This window comes from Geotrypetes seraphini, chromosome 1 (genome assembly GCF_902459505.1).
Source record: "Geotrypetes seraphini chromosome 1, aGeoSer1.1, whole genome shotgun sequence".
Lineage (NCBI taxonomy): Eukaryota > Metazoa > Chordata > Amphibia > Gymnophiona > Dermophiidae > Geotrypetes > Geotrypetes seraphini.
Genome location: NC_047084.1, coordinates 242,905,074 through 242,927,029, shown reverse-complemented (window position 1 = coordinate 242,927,029; position 21,956 = coordinate 242,905,074). Strand labels below are relative to the sequence as shown.

The window sequence follows — 21,956 nt, the reverse complement described above, 5'->3', positions numbered from 1 at the left end:
TCCTCCCACTGTGAAACCTAACATACCTCCAAGGCCTCCCAAAGCAGTAGCAGCAGCAGCAGCAGCAGCAGCACTCTAAACAGGCTGCTTTATGGCCTACCCCACTAGAGCTTCCCTCTGCTGCACCCCCTTTACAACGAGTGTATTCTCTTGATGACATCTGGGTAAGAAAAGAAATAAAACAGACATTCCCATAAACAAAGAAGATGAAGAAGTTCTGGCTACAGTCCCTACTTTTAACATTTTAACCGAAGTTAAATAATGCAAACCATATTATTCTCAGTGGGGTCTATATATTAACTGTGCACTTAATTTGAATTAATAAACATGGATTACAACTACTGTATATTCTGATTTTAGACTTCTAATAGTAGTTAAGTGATTTTTGCATTGTGCTTTATTTTGCAGCCTTGGAGCTTTTGGTAGTAAAACCTCTGATGCAATCTTTAGGCACAATGTGGAGCTTCATTGGGCTTATATTTTTTGTGAGGAAAGGACTTACGATGTTATGAGAGAATATCCTACATGTTTATTTTTACTGGAATCTATCCTGTGCATTTATATTTCTGAGAGACAACATTCTACCCTGGGGATTATAAGTACTTTTACATTTTTGAATAAATAGATTCATCTGGGCTTATGTTTGTCAGGAACACAACAAATGACTACGGGAACTTGGTTTGATTCCCACTGCTGCTCCTTGTGACTCTGGGAAAGTCACTTACCCCCTCCCCCTTTTCACAAAACCGTAGCGCAGTTTTTTTTAGCTCCGAAATTCATAGGAATTCTCTCTATTGTTCCAGTGCAAACAATGAACCTGTATGTAATATGCAAACGGCTTCAACTGTAACTACAGAAAGGCAGTATATCGAATACTATCCCCTAATTTTCAAAGAATTAGTTGGAATACAATTTTAGAGGTTGTTTCAGTTCAATGAATACAAAGATAGGCTAAAAATTAGAGAATGACACGGGGAAAAAATCTGTCCCCGTCACCGGCCCACCATCCTCTGCACCGCCCCGTCACCGCCGTTCCCTTCACCGCCCCGTCACCGTCCCCGCCATCCCTTTCACCGCCCCGTCATCGCCACTGCCATCCCATTCACCGCCCGGTCACCGTCCCCGCTGCATCCATATAAGCCTTAGTACTGTAATATTTAGCTTATTCCTTTCTTATAAATCAAAGTTCCTGCTGCTGAACTAGAGAAAGAGATGTTCAGCTGGCAGGGCTTTGTTTATAAATTTTTATCAACACAACTAATATACTATTTTATCCTAAAGCAAAAAATAAATAAATAAATATAATTTTTTTTCTACCTTTGTTGTCTGGTTTCTGCTTTCCACATCTTCTCATTGAATTCCTTCCATCCACTGTGTGTCTTCTCTCTGCGTCTTCCATTTGCTGTTACTGTGCCTCTCCCTTAACCCCCCCCCCCCCCAATTGGTCTAGCACCCATCTTCTTCCCTCCGCTCCCGCATAGTCTGGCATCTGTCTTCTTCCCACTCTGTCTTCCACATTTCCCTTGGGGGTCTGTTCCTCTCCACCCTCCTTCAATGTCTGTTCTATTCCTTTCCACCACCACCCTTCCCTCCCTCCTTTATCACCTGTTCCTTTCTACTACCCTTCAGCTCCTCTCGCGTGGCCTATCTACCTTCCTTCCTCTTATTTTCATGGCATGTTACAATGTAATTTGTGCAAGCCACTGGAGCCTGCAAGCTCGGTCCCTGTCCCATCCCCACAAACCATCTCGCTTCTGTGCTCCTATTTTCTCCATTTCTAATATCTCCCCTATGTATCTGTCATTGCCCCCCCTGTGTCCATATACCATCCCCATGGCATGTCCCCTTTATGTCTCTGTCCCTATGCCCCATGCACATAATTTCCCCTCTTTCTGTTACCTTCCTGTGTCCAGATTTCCCCTATCTTCCTCTTCCATACCAGTGTGTCTCTTCTTTTCAACCCCATCTAGCTTTTTTTCCCTCTTTCTTCCCCCCCCCCTGCTTCTAGCATCTGGCTCACCTGCCAGTCCTTCCCTTTCTTTCCTGCTGTGGGTTTTTCTTTCCGACTTCATCCCCTTGGCCCAGAATCCTTTTCTCTTTCACTCCCTCCTTCCAAAAGAGCCGGGAACACTAGCGATCGCACGGTCCCCGCAGCCACTACCTGCCTGCCCAATCGATCCTAGTGTTTAGCCAGCTCTCTCCCTTCTCCTCACCTTAGTTTATAGGTTTTCTTTTTCGGCGACCTGCATGCTTTCCCAAAGAGCCGCGCACGCGTGGCTGCTCAGTGTTCAATCTTCTGCTCTGCTGCAACTTCCTGTTTCCGGTTGCGTCAGAGCAGAAGATCGAAACTGAGCAGCAGCGGGTGCGTGGCTCTCTGATAGCGTGCGGGTCGCCGAAAAAGAAAATCTACAAACTAAGGTGAGGAGAAGGGAGAGAGCTGGCTAAACACTAGAATCGATTGGGCAGGCGGGTGTGAGCTGTGGGGACCGCGCGATCCTTCATGCCTCACTGCGGGGACAAGACCATTCACCGCCCCATGGGCGGTGAATGGCCTTGTCCCCATCGCCGCAGCGACTGCTAGTTTTCTTCCCCGTTTTCGGCGGGTGACCCGTGGCTAAAATGCGGTGGCCGCGGGTAAACCGCCACCGTGTCATTCTCTACTAAAAATCATACAGATGTTTACCTCTGAGGTCTTTTTCCTCTAAAAAGAAAAATGTTTGTTTTTGATGACCGCATCTAAAGCTTGATACATCTATTTCATTTAGGGATCTTTTTATTAACTTGCGCTAACCGATTTAGCATGCACTAAATGCTAATGTGCCCATAGAATATAATGGATGCCTTAGCTAATTTTTAGCGTGCGCTAAATTGGTTAGCGCGCTTTAATAAAAGGACCCTTTAGATTATATAAAAATATATATGCTGTATATTAATTTTGTGGAGATGTTCTAATAATAATAATAACTTTATTCTTATATACCGCCATAATCAGACGACTTCACACCGAAGAGAGCTGGACAATCAGCGAATTACAATATGCAAATTATTAAAATACAACATTTTACACAAGAGTGGACATAATAGCAGTATTAGCTTTAGTGAAACTTCTGTTTAGGAGATAAATCTATTAATGCAGTTTTTATTTCTTTCCTAAAGGCGTCGTAGGTCAGTCTAGCTATATTAATGTAGTTGCCTAACTAAAATTGCTGTTTTCTTGCTTGGTACATAAGAGCCCTATCCAAAAAGGATTTGTATTTACAGCCAGTAATGCTTGGGTATGCAAATGGATTACAGTTTCTGGTTATCCTTGTAGGACTATATAACACGAAATGAGATAAAAGGTAGGTGGGAGCTAGTCCCCAAACCAGCTTGAAACAAACGCAAGAAAACTTAAACATTATTCGTGCCTCCATTGGTAACCAGTGCAGCACTCTGTAGTAGGGACTAAAATGGCCGCTTTTTTTCAACCAAAATATCAAGCGGACAGCCGTGTTCTGAACAATTCTTAATTTCTTCACTGTTTTTTTAGGTATGCACAAATAGACGATGTTACAGTAGCTCCTTCTTTGTCAAACAACTTTAATGTCGCTAATAGAGCAAGCAGAAAAGGAGATTTGAATTATTTTCAACTGACCTTGCTTGTAGATATGCAAATCTCTGCTCCACAGATGGGATATTCAAGCATATGAAGCTGAGAAGAATACATAAATAAATAAATAATATAATATAACAGGTTCTGTGTGCCATCTAGTGGCTAAACCATAAAATGAATTTGAAAATCTGCTTACTGGTTTATAATGTTTTCTCCTTTGTTGATATTTTTTTAAGGAGACTACTAGAAAAATGTTACTTCCATATGTACCAGTTCCAATGCAAGCAAGAACAATTACATGATTGTTATTATTATGAGGATGACATTTAGCAAAACGTGATAGTCTGCCTTCTATTGGGCCAACATCAAAAGCGGTTACAACTAAAAATACCAAATGCAAAAAATCGGCAAAATAAAATAAATGTATGTCAAGGGCATAAGCCTCACGAACCAATCTCACAACAGAGCACTTATACCCACCACAATTAGATATATAATTAATTAAATTGACGAGATCTCAATACTGGGGAACTGCTATTGATAACTCAGGCAGTTTTTACCCCGACGGTATCTCAAAAGTGGTGGTGGGTATAAGTGCTCTGTTGTGAGATTGGCCCATGGGGCTTATGCCCTTGACATATATTTTATTTATTTATTCATTTATTCATTTTTATAGCCCGTCCTCCCCAGAAGCTCAGAACCTGGTTACAATAAAATAAAATTAGGTACTTAGAACTTCGCTATCTGTCCCGAAGGCTCACAATCTAGCTAAAGTACCTGAGTAAAAAAATCAAAGATATAACAGATTTCTAAAAATGGTGAGGAAAGGGTATAATTCAAATTTTAAAAAAGAAAAAAAACAAAGATGTAAAAAGAATAAAATTAAAGTAAATCAAAAAGACTCAGGGCTCCTTTTACAAAGGCACACTAGTGGTTTTAGCGCGCACTTAGTGCATGCTAAAATGCCGTGCGCGCTAGCTATCACCTCCTTTTAAGCAGGCGGTTATTTTTCAGCTAGCACATGCTATAGCACGCGCTAATCTTGTGTGTGTGCTAAAAACGCTAGCGCACCTTAGTAAAAGGAGCCCTCAAAGTCCCACAGCAGTCCAAAGCAAGACAAATGAAGTCTCTAACTACATGGGAGCAGTACATCACACCCGACACTGGCCAGAAGGGCCCTGGACCGAGGCAAACGAAGGCAGCAGATGACCAGGAAGACAACTGCAACCCCAGAGCCAATCTTCGCCTGGCATCAAATATCAGCCAGCAGCACCTCATTTCCACCAATTTGCAGCTCTAGTCCATCCCAGCTCAGCATCCTCCGCCCCGATGAGCAGACATCACCACTGGCCGTCCCCACCAATCACCAATCATGTAAATTTCTTGCCAATTTCTTGCATTTGGTATTTTGTATATTGGCAAATATCAGGGGTTTTTTGAGGACTTACAACTAAAAATACACAATTAAAACAAAACATAAAACTATAAAAATAATACATACAGTAGAAAAACTTTTAAACTTACACATCACAAATAATTTATACCAAAAAACCAATTAACCTAAAAAAAATTATTGTAGAGAGAGAAATAAAGAAGGCCTGCTTGAATAGATAAAGCTTCCTAAATTTAAGACAATCACTGTGGCTTTTTAAAGGTAAAGAATTCCATATACGAATTCCAGAGCACAGCAGCTTATTAGATTCATACCTTCTCAAATGAGATGTTTAAAAAGCTGGTTTTCTTACATACAGGGTCTTAAAAAGCAAGATTAAAATTTTAGAGGGAAGCTTGGCTTTTCACAGCAAGAAGTACAATAGAATCTATTGGAGAAATGGAATCATAATTAATGTTTATTCCTTTTGCGTTCTGCTTTGTTTAGTATGTACTTTGGTCTTATTGGTTATATTTGTTGTGCTATATTTCACTTCTTTTCCTTATGCACTTGTCTGTTGATTTTGTTTAAACTTTTTGTTTAAACTCTGTTTTATTCTAAAGTTATTGCAAATTGCATTGACACATTTGTGACCCTGTGGTATACCAAATTTTACACATAAATAAAAATCATGCTTTGTCCTTGTTATAAAAAGACCAACAAAAAGGCAAAAATGGTCAAGGGTTCCAAGAGTGGTAGCAGAACAGCAAACACCATAAAGTAAGCTGACTTTCTTTATGGTACTTTATGGTGTTTGCTGTTCTGCTACCACTCTTGGAACCCTTGACCATTTTTGCCTTTTTGTTGGTCTTTTTGTAAGGTTCGGTGGCAATTTTGTTTTTGGAGTTTGTTGTCCTTGTTATAAGTCATGCTGTAATCCTAGAAATAAATTGTGATGGTTTCATAATGAACTCAGGTAATTTTTGATCAAATACATTACAGTAGTTCACCTTACTCCCCCCAAATGCTTGTATTATTGTATGCAAATTCTCAGCTGATACAGACAGAGCTGGCTCAGCTGTCTTATGTAGCCAAGGGCTGATTACACTATAGCTGAAACTTGCAGTCAAAAAATTAATTCCTGGTTCAGCTTTCTCTCTAAACTTTTCACTATACCCTGCATACTAACGAGCATGTTAAAAGAATGAACTCATACAGTGGAACTAGGTGATTTATCACACATTTTGAATTTACAGGTTTTATGACCCCCCCCTAGTGCAGGAAAGGCACCTAAAGGACACTTAAGATCTAGGGGACAGTGTCCAAGTCACTCAGCAACACAGGCACGTGCTTTCCAAAGAGTTCAGGTAGGAAGGCATCACATTTAAGACTATCTGGTCTTCTAAGGAAAAACTTCAGCACATTATGGGCTCCTTTTATCAAGGCGCGCTACGGGGGTTAGCGCGTCGGACATTTCATCACGCGCTAACCCCCGCGGCAAGCCAAAAAACTAATGCCTCGTCAATGGAGGCGTTAGCGGCTAGCGCGGCAGGCGGTTTAACGTGCGGTTTTCCACGCGTTAAACCCCTATCGCACCTTGATAAAAGGAGCCCTATATTACCCTGCGCTAGAAGTGATTATGAATGCTTTCTAAGGGAGTGGGAAGGAGATTAGATGATATAGATGGGCAGACTGGACAGGCCATATGGTTTTTATCTGCCTTCTTTTTTCAGTTTCTATTCAAAGATCAACAGGCCAACAAAACTGTTCTAATTCAAACAGATAATTATTCTATGTGAACAAGCAAGGAGAACCAGGGTGATATTTTCTGGGCTGGAAAGCTGTCAGGACACAAACCTGAGCCATCTCTCATGAGATGACCATAAAAGTCATGCATCTGCCAAGAAAGGAAACATCTGGCGAACAGACATACAATTTCTAGAGCCTGAGTGGTTTATTTTTATTTTTTTAATTCTTTATTCATTTTTAAAACCTTCAATAAGTGCAATATAAGATAAAATCAATTTGCACTTTAAACATCACTTAATATTCTATCAAAGTCTACTTTACATTAAATATCCCTCCCTCCCATACCCAACAATTGTCCTTATGCATAAGATGACATAAAGTATCCCCCCCCCCCCAAATTTGGACGTGTATGTGCAAAGGGAAAAAGTCACTTTCAATCATTACAATATTTTGTTAATGGCTCCCAAACATCCCTAAATTTTTTAAAATGATCCTGCTGCACGGCTATCACATGCTCCATTTTAAAGATGTGGCATAAAAAATTCCACCAAAAAGTATAACTCAGCCGGTCCCAATTTTTCCAGTTATGAATATGCTGAATGGTTACCCCTTTTATAATGAATAAAAGTTTATTATTATTAGAAGATATTTGGCTCTTAGCTTTCATTGATGTACCAAATAATACCGTATCATACGATAATGCCACCAGATTTTCCAGTAAATTATTCATTTGACCCGAAATGGATTTCCAAAAACTAAGTATTAATGGACAATAGAACAGTAGATGATCTAATGTCCCAGCTTCAAGATGACAGTGCCAGCATCTATTAGACTTAGAGCTGTCTAACTTTTGTAAACGAACTGGGGTCCAAAATGCTCTATGTAACAAGAAAAACCAAGGGCTACTTTTACAAAGGTGCGCTAGCGGTTTTAGCACGTGCTAAAATGCTGCGTGCTAGCCGCTACCGCCTCCTTTTAAGCAGGCGGTAATTTTTCAGCTAGCACACACTAATCCGGTGCATGTGCTAAAAACGCTAGAGCAGTGGTTCCCAACCCTGTCCTGGAGGACCACCAGGCCAATCGGGTTTTCAGGCTAGCCCTAATGAATATGCATGAAAGAGATTTGCATATAATGGAAGTGACAGACATGCAAATCTGCTCCATGCATATTTATTAGGGAAAAGTAGCCTGCACCTTGAAACCCAGGGGTTTTGCTCCAGACGCACACAGCCTGCATATAAAACTCATAACAAGGTCAGCAGGCAAGTGAACTCCCAGGGGAAGGAGTCTAAGAAGGGTGGCACACAGCAGGCTGGCTCCACAGATCCACCAGTTTCTCTGTGAAGCAGCAGTCCAGCTCCATGGGACTGCTTCCTTCCCTGTCAGTAGACCACCGGAAGGGGTCTCAAGGTACCGAAGAAAACAAACTTTAAGCGAAAAAAAAAAAAAAGAAAAAGAAGCAGAGCAGTGCAAGAGAGTTCTGCATGGATTGCTTGCACAAATTGAAACTGGATATGTTTCTAGCTCTGTCTAAGGGGGAGGAGTATATGCTCTGAAAAGTGTTGGATTTCTGTAACTCCTGGATTGCAGATTTGGATTGAACCCCTAGCGTATGAAATCCTTAGATTCTAGAAATTCACAGAAGTACAAACTTTCTTTTCCATCTCTCAAAGGAAAGAAATTGGTAGGTTATATCACCCGATCTTTTTCACACATCCTTACAGCTATTTGGAATGAAATTCCCTCTAACATAAGAACACTTTTTTCTCTTCAGATTTTTCGTAAATCTCTGAAAACATTACTATTTCAACTGTTCCTTGATAATTGTTCAAATGAGTGTTAATGATCTATTGTTAAGGATTGAGTTTAATCTGGTTTTTGGGGGGAAATTTTGTCAACTTAATTTGAATTATTGATACTTTTTCAATCAAATTATGTAAACGGAGTCAAGCCCCTAATTTAGGAGATGAGCTATGTAAAGCTAAATATTGGATTGGAATCCAGAAGGGACGTAACAAAGTGGAATTAGAAAAGGTTCAAAAGAAGAGCAACCAAAATGATAAAGAGGATGGAACGCTTCTTTTATGAGAAAAGGATAAAAAGGTTAGGGCTTTTCAGTTTGGAAGAGTCAAATGAGGGAGAATGTGATTTGAGGTCTACAAAAGCCTGAGTGGTGTAGAACAGGTAAAATTGAATCAATTTTTCACTCTTTCAAAACATCCAAAGACCAGAAGGAACTTGCTGAAATTGCATGGATATACTTATAAAAACAAATAGGAGAAAATATTTTTCACTCAAAGAATAGTTAAGCTTTGGAACTCATTGCCGGACAATGTGATAACAGCGGTGCTTGAAGATTTGGACAAATTCTTGGAGAAAGAGTCCATAGTCTGCTACTGAGGAGGTAGACAAGGGGGAAACCACTGCTTGTTCTGGGATTGGTAGCATGGAATATTGCTACTACAGTATTTGGGTTTCTGCCAGATACTTGTGAGCTTGTTTAGAAATAGGATATTGGGTTAATGGACCACTGGTCTGACCCAGTATGGCTATTTTTATGGTAAAAGAAAAAAAATCATTTCTTGAAAAATTGCAATAGTACAATAACGCTACAGGGCATAGAAAGGTCTTACATTTACATATTCCGCAGTAAAGTGTGGGAAAGTACAGTGCGTATACGCGGGAATCGATAAAATGCAGACCTTGCAGATCTTAATCGCACTCTTTAAAAAATCAGCTAATCTCGGGGGTGAGCGGGATCCGTGAGAGTTAAAACAAGGATCTCTGCAGGGTGCGCAAGGTCCATGTTTTACCCCCTTCTAATTCCAACCACAAAGAGAAAAGACACGTGCAAGTGTAGAAGTTAAAACACAGACCCCACTGAACTAAAAGTGCATGGCCTTAAAAAGAAAGCGCCCCTGGTGTGGGGTCCCCAGGGATCCTTGTTTGTTGTTTTTTTTAACTCTTGCGGACCTCACAAATCTTGCTCACTCTACGGCAGGGGTATCAAAGTCCCTCCTCGAGGGCCTTAATCCAGTTGGGTTTTCAGGATTTCCCCAATGAATATGCATGAGATCTATTTGCATGCACTGCTTTCATTGTATGCTAATAGATCTCATGTATATTTATTGAGGAAATCCTGAAAACCCGACTGGATTAAGGCCCTCCAGGAGGGACTTTGACACCCCTGCTCTACGGATTCTCATTTTAACTCCTGCGGAACTCACGGAGAAGGCAAGATGAGGATGCATGGGGTGAGCGGGATCCGTGAGGTCCATGGGAGTTAAAGCAAGGATCCCTGCAGACCCCATGCCACTGCCGCATTCTTTTTAAGGTCGTGCGATAGACGTCCAACGACAGGTCCGTCTGAGATCAACTGAAATTACAAACCGCAGATGGTTTTTAAGGTCCGCGTTTTACCCTGTCCCCCATACACAGCGTGTCTAAACTTGAAGTGCAATGCAGGAGTCTAGGGGTCGCTTCTCCGGCTCATGTTGCCGTTTAAAGGTCCCAAACAAGAACGGGTCCTGCGCCCTTACTTGGGCAACCCTAACACAGGGGCAAAGTATCAACATCTCCTAGCGATGAAACAGACACTCGGCAACTCTCATTCAAGGCCAAAATCCGATCCAGCCCCTCATTTCCAAACTCCCCGCACCCGGATCCTATTTTCTTTTCCCAATTGCCTTTGACTTTACTCGCGCCACAGCCCAGAACGTTTTTTCTCTTCGGCGTCCCGCCCCGCTCCCCGACGCAACTTCCTGTTTCCGGCAGAACGGAGCGTAAGCCGAGGGAGAGAATTAGTGCGTGAGGGGGCGGGGCGATGGTGCTGGAAATCGACGGGGCTGTTGGCGAATGAAGTAAGGCGTGCGTTGGAAGGTAGGACGGAGGGAGAGCTTAGTTTTCGTATCGCGGCCGGGAAGAGGGGAGGAGGGGTAACATGCTGGATTGGGGAGACCGGAAGAGATAGTAGGAACCATAACGGGGAGTTGAGTCCCCCAATCCCCCCGTGCCTGTGATTAGTGGTACTCGGTACTCGTGTTTCTTGGAATCTCTGGTGATATTTGGTGTATTTTGCTTGCTTATTTAGGTTAATTCAGCCTTTCTACTACTACCTTATCACTTATATAGCGCTGAAAGGCGTACGCAGCGCTATACATTTTGACATTTATACATGGTCCATGCTCCGAAGAGCTTACAATCTAATTTCCTATCCAATCAAGTACTCTTGAGGTTACAGGAGCTTCTAGGGTTTTGGTCTTGGTAGGTTTATCCTGTAGAAGGGTCGGGAGTGACGACGGCTTTGGGGTCTACATAAGGGTAGGGCATCCCTCAGCAGGAGTAAGAGTTAATGCTCTTTAGATTCCTCCGGATGCTCTTTTCATGCTTGCAGACCTTCCTTGCTTGATAGGGTACGGTCGGTTTTGGTGTTCATGGCAAAAATTTCTAAATTGTAGGTTCAGCATGCGGGGCTCTTGATTGAGTTATGGGTAATGTCATATACGCTTTAGAATGGGGCCACAGCCTTAATAGCCAAGTTGATCTGGCAGATTTTTGGCTCAATGAGATGTTGGCAGCAGGCAGCCTTCCACTTCCCAGGACTGGTCTGCAATAAACTGTCTGAATATTAGTTAAAATATCAATAATAACAGAAACCTAATTACACCCCCTCCCCTATCACCAGTACCAGCAAGGCAACCATAAGCCTGTACTACCACTCTAAATACTGTATACTCAAATATAAACTGATCCAAATATAAAGCAAGATACCATTTTTGTCCTGCTTTTTAGGGGGAAAATGGTAACTCATATATAAACAGAGGGTTTATATTCTACCATTCCACCCCTTCCATCCCCTGTGCTGTCAGGCATCCCTACCACCTCCCCTTCTTTCATCCCAGTAGTGTCCCTCCTCTGCTACTACCTTCAGCCAGCTGCCCTCCCAACCCCCACCAGCAGAGTTATCCCACTCTCCAAATTGGGAGACTTTTCACTGCAGTCAGCACTCCCCCCACCCCCTTTGAACTGGGAGACTTTCCCCTTCTGTCAGCACACCTATGCCCCCTGACAAGAAAAGGTAGCATTCCTTCTCCCTCCCTGAGCAAACACTACCAACCCCCCTTCCCAGACTTAGAGGAAGACCTAGGCCTACCTTTGTGATCTAAGGTGTAAAACCGGAACTGGATTGAGCTATTCCCTCTGATAGAAACTATGGTAACCCTAATCAGGGTTATGTTCCTGAGGACAGAAGACTGGAGTTTGTGTGTACATTATTTCCGGGGGTGGGGGTGGGGGGGGCATGACCAAGTTATTAAGTGGTAACGTAGATTCATGCACATGAGTCTTCTGTGTCCAGCTCCACTTGGTCAGTCAGCAAAGGGTACCAGAAAAGAAACCATCTCGGTAGATTAGAACATTCTCAACTCATTCCTCAGGGCATACCCAGCAACTAGTTTTCCATATATCCACAATGAATATGCACTACCGCAGATCTACTCATGCATTTTTACAGATTGAGAAGCACTGGAGTAGAATACAGGATACCACTGTGATTCCCAAACCTGGTCCTGGAGGCCTCTCATTCAGTCAGGTTTTTAGTATATCCATAATGAATGTTCATGAGAGAGATTTGCATAATCATTGTGGATATCCTGTAAATCTGATTGGCTGGGATGCCACCAGAACCAGGTTTGGGAATCTTATAGTCAGATAATCTTAGCAATAATTGAGAACGTTTACCATATTACATTTCATTACATTACATTACAGATTTCTATTCCGCCATTACCTTTCGGTTCAAAGCGGATTACAAAAAGAGTTATGGAAGAAGGGTTACAAAGTTAGATCAGAGATCGTTTCCAAGAGAGGGCTAAGAAGGATCAGGGGTTGGGGAAGGGAAGAGAAGGTAAGAAGGGGTATTCATGGTATTAAGCTTTATTAAGGGATTTCTTTAAGAGTATAGTTTTTATTTCCTTTCTGAACATCATGTAGTCTGGGGTAGTTATCAATAGGTTGGAGATTTGGTTATCTATTTTTGCAGCTTGAGTGGCTAATAGGCCGTCGTATAGTTTTTTCCGTTTTACTTCTCGGAAAAACATGATTTTGGTTCAGTAAACTGAATGTTCTTTAGGTATATACAGAAACTCCTGTGAATCTTTTTTTTTCTTATTTTACACAGAAGCTATGGTCCAAGAATGTCATCAGGCTCCCAAGCGCACCCTCAGTCTGCGGTACGAAGAAGCAAAGCATCTCCCACACCTTCTTCAGCTTCAACTGGTTCATCGGATTCTATTCAGAGAAGCCGAACAAGACCCAGTGATAGGCTGAACCCAAAAACGATTGATCCGGTTTGTAATCTTCTTTAATTAAGAAGTTTTACAGAAAGAATTGGGAATCTACACCTGCCCTTATCATGGATGCATGTTTCTCATCTGAAAAAGGCTGAAATGGGTGAACAAATTGACCTATACGATTTGTTGCTGCTCAAATAGCCCTTCTAGATGAAAATGTGTACCTGTGGCAACAATTTAGGGTTCCTTTTATTAAACCGTGCTAGCGGGGTTAACACGCGTGACTTTTCATCACGTGCTAACCCCCGCGCTGGCCTAAAAACTACCGCCTGCTCAAGAGGAGGCAGTAGCGGCTAGTGCGCGCTATTACACGCATTAAACCGCTAGCGCGGCTTTGTAAAAGAAGCCCTTAGTGTTGAAACATTTTATTAAATTGTCAATGAACAAAACTCCAAGCAAAGAACATGACACAACAAGGAACAACGTCCCCCTCCCCACTTCCACCCACTCCTCCTATCCCACCCCAACTACCAGCTGTGGCAACAATTTAAATCTGATCAGTTACATTTAAAATTTTTGGGAAAATTCTCTAAATTTTTTGAAATTATACGTTTTATTCTCTAGAACAGGGAGTTCTCAACCAAGTCCTCTGGGCACTCCCATTCTGTCAGGTTTTCAGGATACCAACATACAAAAAAAGGGGGACTCCAAGGATGGAACGGAAATTCTCAAAGCAGGGGACAAGCCTCTATAGAGTCTTTCTCAGAGTCTATCACTGCACCAACCTCTAAAGTAGAAAGGTGATTAAAATAATATCCATTGTGACAGTTCTGTTAATTTAAATATAAGTTTCTGGTAGATTTTTTCTTTTTATAAGTCTCAGTGCAATAAAGTGAACTTAACTTGAATATCCACGCAGCATGATCCAGCAGGGTTCTGACGCGTTTCGCCTGTGTGGCTGCTTCAGAGAACCTGCTTGTGCTGAATGTAGTTCCAATTTAAATTCTTCCTAAGTCCACTTTACACTCCTAACTTTAGCTGCGAGCACTTAAGCGAGCCAAATGTTTCCATAACATAAAAAATCCACTTGTATACCGCTATATCTTTCAGTTCAAAGTGGCACCCATCTTCCGCCCCCCACTTCCGCATGTCATTCATTCAGCACAAGCAGGTTCTCTGAAGCAGCCACACAGGCGAAACGCGTCAGAACCCTGCTGGATCATGCTGCGTGGATATTCAAGTTAAGTTCACTTTATTGCACTGAGATTTATAAAAAGAAAAAATCTACCAGAAACTTATATTTCAATTAACAGAACTGTCACAATGGATATTATTTTAATCACCTTTTTACTTTAGAGGTTGGTTCAGTGATAGACTCTATAGGGGCTTGTCCCCTGCTTTGAGAATTTCCGTTCCATCCTTGGAATCTGAGCACCTTCTCGGTTCAAAGGCATTAAAAATAGTTTCTTGTTCCCCTTTTTTTTTATGTTGGATTCACTTCATTTTGGGACAATACTTTTTGTACCTTTACCCAGTTGTTATATTAGGTTTTCAGGATACCCAAAATGATACATGTTTTACTACACAAACCAGAAATGACATCAGTGTGGTTTACAATAAAACAGAAAGCCTCCAATGACTGAATGTTAGGATACCATGTTCATCAAAAACTAGAAAACGGGGTTTTCAAATGAAACATCCTACCCATCACATGCAAACAAATTATAGAAATATTGGGTAAGTATGAAATGGAACATATCCAAATTGCTAATGTACAAATTAAAACGCAAACGAATTGCAAAATTTATGACTATTCCAAATCAAAATAGTATGTCAAAAAAATATGTGCACTGAAAAAATAAATTTATTTAAAGATTTCCCACTTTGTTAATATATAAGACTAGGAGGGGTGTATATCATAGAGCTGTATGTTATTTCAGGTCCCCATCCTGTGAGTTTGGCTTTAATCATCTATTCACACCTCTATCCCTCCCTTAAGACGTGAACAAGTGTGTGAATGAAACCACGGCTTAATGTAATATGAAAAATTTATAATTTAATGGATATCTACTGTGCCATTCAAAAAATTATTTGTAGATATGATACATAGTATAACAAAATATTGATTGGACTTCCAACAATTAGCAATACTTAACCTATATTTCAAAGAGTATTATGTAACCTAACCAATTAGCAACACTTATCTTATTGAGACGATTTCCACCTTCAGCGCTGGAATTATAGTTCCATGATTTTATTGCTGTCTCTGGATATCAGTGTTTTCACTCTTTATGGCATAGGAAATTTACCCTGATTGGCAATGTGGAAATAGTTCCCCCGAGGAAGGTCTATTGACTGAAATGCTCATTTCAAGGAGAGCTTTGGGAATTTACAACTATAATTCCAGCGCTGAAGGTGGAAATCACTTCAATAATTTAAATCATGTATTTTTTAATAGTTATAACTGATGGGCAGACTGGATGGACCATTCAGATCTTTATCTGCTGTCATTTACTATGTTGCTAGGTTACAATAAGATAAGTGTTGCTAATTGGTTAGATTACATAATACTCAGACATATAGGCTAAGTGTTGCTAATTGTTAAAGTCCCCTCAACATTTTGTGATACTACTTATCATATCTACAAAGAGTTTTTTGAAAGGCGCAGTAGATGTCCATGAAATTGTAAATTTTTCATATTACATTAAGTTGTGGTTCATTCACTCGTTCACATCTTAAGGGAGGGATGGAGGTGTGTGTAGATGATTAAAGCCAAACTCGCAGGATGGGGACCTGAAATAACATACAGGTTATAAGAGGTCTTATGATCTGATTCTATCCAGCTCTATGATATGGGATATCTTTAAATAAATTTATATTTTTAGTGCACATATTTTATTGACATACTATTTTGATTTGGAATATTCATAAATTTTGCAATTTGTTTGCGTTTTAGTTTGTACGTTAGCAATTTGGATATATTCCATTTCATACTTACCCAATATTTCTATAATTTGTTTAGAATACCATGTTCATATCATCTGAGTACAGGTGTTGCCTATCTTGGTGGGGGGGGGGGGACATCTTATAATGGAACTTAGCAAGTAGCATGAATAATTACTAGATTGTTGATTCAATATTGCCTTGATAATGAATGTGACTGTTGGGCAGACTGGATGGACCATGCAGGTCTTTATCTGCTGTCATTCATTATCTGCGTTGAATGGAGGAAGAGCATGCAAATCTATCTTGCACATTTATTGTGGGTATCGAAGCCCAAATGAAGTTATGACTGTCTTATTTTGGTCACGCTGCCAGAAGATCAAAGGCAAAGAGGGCGACCTGCAATCAGATGGCTGGACATGTTGAAAACAACCATGAGTATGATGCTGGGAGACCTTGCTGGACTAGCACAAAACCGATCTCTTTTTAGATCTGTAATTCATTAAGTTGCTAGGACTTGAGTACGATTCAATGGCACCTAACTTACTATCCTGAAAACCTGACTGGCAAGGTGTGTCCTAAGGACTGTGTTGAAAACCCCTGTTCTAGAATATAATGTTATTTTAAATCAAAAGAAAAGAAAAATATAAATTGGGGAGGGGGTGGTAAAAAGCATGCTTAGAACATTAGATAACCCTGTTATTTCAAAGGTCAATTGGCTTGTTGTAATCATCACACACAGAAACAAACTTATTAAACCTTTTGTTTCTCAAAGTGGCTATTAGTAACTGATGCTGCAAATATCACATACACAGTAATCTAATATAATAAAACGCTAGGCCGCGCATGCGCAGTTCCTAAGTGTGCGCTGCTTTTCCGTGAGCTGTAGCGACAGGTAGGAGTGCGCACGCGCGGCTTAGGGTTCTGTTTTTCGCTTTGCCATGCTCTCTGCTGCTCCTTGCTGTTTTTCAGTCTGGCCTGCTCCCTGCTGTATTGTATTTTTTAGTTGAAAGACGCGGCGGTGGCTCCTCTCACGATCCCCGCCTGTGTCGGACTTCCGACTAAAAAAATACAATATGGCAAGACGAGCAGGGAGCAGGCCAGACCAAAGCTCCAACTTGAACTGCCTGCACCCTGTTGAAAGACGCAGCGGTGGCTGCTCCATTATTGCCGTCGCCGCGATGTACGGACCCGCAGGTAGGAGCCGCATGCCCCTATAGTACTCTCTCCCTTCGCCGCCGCCGTTCCCTGTTTGTGCTTCTTTACTAAAACCTGCTTCCTACCTCCCCTTAAAGTAACTTTGCCGTCACCGCTGCCGCCGCCGCAATCGGTCCCTGTAACAGCGGCTCCTTTCACGATCCGACGCTGGCGGGGATCGTGAGAGCAGCCGCAGCGGCAAGTATAAACTTAATAATAATTCTGCTAAGGTTTTCCTCTTTTAAGTTCTGCCTTGCTCCCTAATCCCTTAATGCTATTATTTTCCTTTCACAGCGCAACCAACTGTGCTACATTTTCCTCGGGACACGTTCTATGGTTGCCATAACAATTTTCCGTGTGTGCACCGTTACTTTAAGGGGAGGTAGGAAGCAGGTTTTAGTAAAAGAGGAGACAACACCGTGAAAAGCTCCAGCAAGGGAGCCAACCAGACCGCAAGTGTGGGGCCGCTGTAAGCGGGGATCGGGTGAGGAGCAGCCACTGACTGCAGTTTTGAAATTTGACAAGGGAGCTGGGCAGAATGGGGTTGGGGACTTCTAAAATGTAAGGCTGCATGGTTTACAGATAAGGGAGAAGGGTTCCTAATGGACAGTGGGGAACATACAAGTAAGGGAGAAGGGCTACTGCTGGACAGGGGGGGGGAGCAGGAAGTAAAGGAGAAGAGCTACTGCTGGATATGGGGAGCGGGAAATGGGGGGGGGGGTGATGCTGAACAGGGGGAGATAAAAGGAGAAGGACTACTGCTATATAGGGGGAGCAGGGAATGGGTGGGGGTGCTGCTGGACAGGGATGAGGTAAAAGTAAGGGAGAAGGGCTGCTAGCTCCCGTTAATGTAACGGGCTAAACAACTAGTTAAATAATAAAATGTATGTTGTTCCAAAAGAAGCTTGTATTAATGTCATTGTAAAAACCAAATAGGCTCCTGAACATTCCCCACCCAGAATTAATTTTCCACATGCAGGTGGATGTTTCTTCACTCTTCAGTTCTTTTAGCATTGCTGGGGGGAGGGGGCGGCGGCGATTGTACTTGAGAGTCAGCTTTTCTCAGAGTGTGTGTGGAGGGGGAGGTAGGTAGGTAGGTAGGTTTCTTTTTAAGAAATCATTATGTGCTGGTCCTTTTGTCAGGATTGACTGGGGTGGGTTGAGGTACATCATGCAGGAGAAATTGGGTATTTTATTTTTTATAGAGTGTTAGATACATCTGTGGTACAGATATGATGTATTTGCTGCAGTAATTGGGGAGGTAATGGTGGAGCTCAATAGGCTGTTTTGCTTGGAAATTTTAATGCCCATTTTGGCAAGCCTTTGCAATCTTTGGGGTTGGGTATATTTGATCTGAACTTCATGCAGCAGGGTAGAAGAGGTAAAGCACATGGGAAAACAAATGTTGAATGTGGTTTTTACACGTCAGACTAGGAAGTTTGAATTGACTTATTTTTCTGTGAGACAGTGGTACGGTCTTATCAGGTAGGTGTCCGGGTGGAAAAGTATTGCCTAGTTGAGTGGTGCGAGTTGAGAAGGGTTCAGGCGGTAATAGAGAAGGAGGTAGTTGGGTATTTGCTACTCTGGTTGGGGGGGGGGGGTCAGAGAGTTGATAATTCAGTGGAGGAATTGATTAGAGAGAGGTATGCAATATATGAAGGTGCCGGATGATAATCACAGGTCTGTTCCTCTGTTCCATGTTATCATGGCTGAACTGGAAAAGCAGTAGATGGCGTTCGAAAGCTTCATGTTTGGAGAAGTCTGACTTTGGCCTACAGAACTTGATAGAGGTTAAAAAGGAGTGTTTGAATATCTAGATTCAGTCCTTTTTGAAGATCTCAAATGCATTGTATGTGGTATTATCCCAGGACAAGCAGGCAGCATATTCTCACATGTGGGTGACGTCATCCACGGAGCCCCGATGCGGACAGCTTTTCAAGCAAACATGATTGAAGATTTCAAGTTTGCTAGTGCTGCACCACGCATGTGTGTGCCTTCCTGATCCACTAGAGGGCGCATCCCCTCCTCATGGTCTTCAGTTCTTAGTTTTCCGCGGAGCCAGAAAGCCCTGTCTCTCTTCTCTGCGTTCTTCTAAGTGCCTTTCTAGCACCACGGCTTCTTTATTTTGTTAGGGAGTCGCTGTGCGATTGTTGATTGATCGTGTATTCCTTTGTTTAAAAAAAAAAAGGACTTTTTATTGGTTCCACCGGCAGGCCCTTCTTGGGCCTCAGCCATGCGGCTAGGTCTCATTTGGCTGCAGCTGTATTTTCTTCTTCCCTGGCCTCTTTCTGGGCTCCCTTCGTGTGAGCAGGATGGCCGGGACCCTTTTTCCTTCGTTGGAATCGGACTGAGTAGCTTCGATCCCCGGTAAGTCTTCTTTCTTTCTGTTCTTCTAGCTGCGTTACCTCGGTAATGCCACCGGCTGAGTCTCAGGCATTCCAGGCATCGTGTGCAGTCGTGCCCGCCTCTGCGAGACCTTCGGAGCGTGCCTCCTTTCATGGGAATACTCATCTCGAGGTTGCCCTTTATGGAGTGCACTGCTGCACCTTTATTACCAGTTTCATTGGTACGGTGCCGACTTCTGAACCTCGATGTGCCTCGACGTTGACTGGAGCTTCGTGCCTCGACGTTGACTGGAGCTTCGTGCCTCGACGTCGACTGAGGCTTCGTGCCTCGACGTCGACTGAGGCTTCGTGCCTCGACGTCGACTGAGGCTTCGTGCCTCGACGTCGACTGAGGCTTCGTGCCTCGACGTCGACTGAGGCTTCGTGCCTCGACGTCGACTGAGGCTTCGTGCCTCGACGTCGACTGAGGCTTCGTGCCTCGACGTCGACTGAGGCTTCGTGCCTCGACGTCGACCGAGGCTTCGTGCCTCGACGTCGACCGAAGCTTCGTGCCTCGACGTCGACTGAGGCTTTGTGCCTCGACGTCGACTGGGGCTTGGTGCCTCGACGTCGACTGAGGCTTCGTGCCTCGACGTCGACTGAGGCTTCGTGCCTCGCGACCGAGGCTTCGTGCCTCGACGTCGACTGAGGCTTCGTGCCTCGACGTCGACTGGGGCTTGGCGCCTCGACGTCGACTGGGGCTTGGCGCCTCGACGTCGACTGGGGCTTCGTGCCTCGACGTCGACTGGGGCTTCGTGCCTCGACGTCGACTGGGGCTGGGTGCCTCGACGTCGACTGGGGCTGGGTGTCTCGACGTCGACTGGGGCTTGGTGTCTCGACGTCGACTGGGGCTTCGTGCCTCGACGTCGACTGGGGCTTCGTGCCTCGACGTCGACTGGGGCTGGGTGCCTCGACGTCGACTGGGGCTTCGTGCCTCGACCTCGTCTCAGGCTTTGTGCCTCGACCTCGACTGGGGTTTTTGTGCCTCGACGTCGACTGGGGCTGGGGGCCTCATTGTCGGCTGGAGCTCGTGCCTCGCCGTCAACTGGAACTTTGTGACTTGACGTCGCTTGGGGCTTTGTGCCCTTTGTTTGGCTGTGGCCTTGTGTCTCGATGTCGACTGTGGCTTGGGGCCGCAACGTCACTGGGGGCTTTATATCTCCGCAGCGGCTGAGGCTTTGGGCCTCGGCGTCGATTGCGGGTTTGCGCCCCGTTATCGATGGGGGCTTAGTGCCTCGACGTCGTCTGGGGCTCTGTGCCTGGGGCTCTGTGCCTCGGGGGCTCCTGTTCGAAAGGGTTCCCCGCTTTCTCTTCGGTTCATTCCGGGCAACCGTGACGGAATCTTGTAGTACGGATTTTGGTTTCCTGGAGGAGACTCTCTCCCCGCTCCGGCTCTATTGCTCCTGCCATGCGTCCTCTCGCTTGGCGCAGAGTGTGGCTGAGGATCCAAACCTCCAGGATCGTCTCGCCACTTTTACTTGCGTGAGTTCTGCGCTTCTTGAGGCCTCTCTTGCGGTGGCCACTAACCGCCTCTCAGAACGCGACCGGTCCTTCGCCTAACGGGACGCCTTCAGCTGCATCCCGTCTGCCTTGGTGGTTTGAACTCCTTCTCTGGAGGTGCCCTCCGGATACCTTTCTTGTGTTATCTCGGCCTCCTTCGCAGCAGCCGCAATAGCTGCAGCAGCGCCGGGTTATGGTCCAGCCGCCGGCTTTGGCGACTCCTGGCCGTCTTTTTGACTATTCTCGCATAGCCTCCGGGCTGCTCTCCTTCTGGGGATTCCTCCCCTCCCTTTGGGAGAGGTGTCTCCGTGTCTACGCACTGGGAGTATAGCCTCGCTTCTGTCGGTTGGGCATTCCCATCCTCCCATCTGTGTCTGGTCCTGGCCCTTCGTGACCTGCACTAGTTTCTAGTCCGGGAGTGGTTCAGACTCTGCCCGCCCCAGTCTCGGGAGTCTGTCGGAGCGGACCTGGACCCAGTTTGTCTGCGCTCCTTCTTGTCTCGGCCTCAGGGAGAGGCCCTTGTTTGGTTATGCCGGATGGTGGCCCCTCTGTCCTCGGTCCGCCTCCGGTTTTTTCTGCCTCTGCCTCGGCAGGCCGCCTGTCTGCGCTTGAGTCAGGTGGTGTCTCAGCGGTCTTCGGCCTCGGCCGAGCTGATGCTGATCCTTTTGGGATCATGGGTCTCCAAGGTTCATGTCCCGATGTTCGCCTGGTTTCATCTTCGTGTTCCCCGCTGGACCCGAGCATCTCAGTGATGGCAGGATCGGGATCCCGCTTCCCAGCACATTGTGGTGCCTCCCTCCTTGACACGCTTGTTTCGTTGGTGGGCCACCTCTTCGTATCCCCGCATCAGAAGGTTCTGCCGATGGACTCCTCGGCATAGGCTTAGGGGTGCACCTCGACGGCCTTCGGACTCAGGGTCTTTGGTCGGG

At 44.1% G+C, this 21,956-nt stretch overlaps 1 protein-coding gene across 6 annotated transcripts in view; it reads left to right on the top strand.

Moving 5' to 3' along the window:
• The first annotated feature begins 10,441 nt into the window (after positions 1-10,441).
• PACRGL (parkin coregulated like) overlaps positions 10,442-21,956 on the top strand; it is a 61,908-nt gene continuing 50,393 nt past the window's right edge. The window contains exons 1-2 of one of the 6 annotated variants that reach the window (XM_033948615.1): positions 10,442-10,592; positions 12,892-13,060. In XM_033948615.1, coding sequence (XP_033804506.1) covers positions 12,908-13,060 — 153 coding nt within the window. In that variant the 5' untranslated portion in view covers positions 10,442-10,592; positions 12,892-12,907. The other 5 variants (XM_033948649.1, XM_033948605.1, XM_033948640.1 and 2 more) reach the window with 5 other exon arrangements.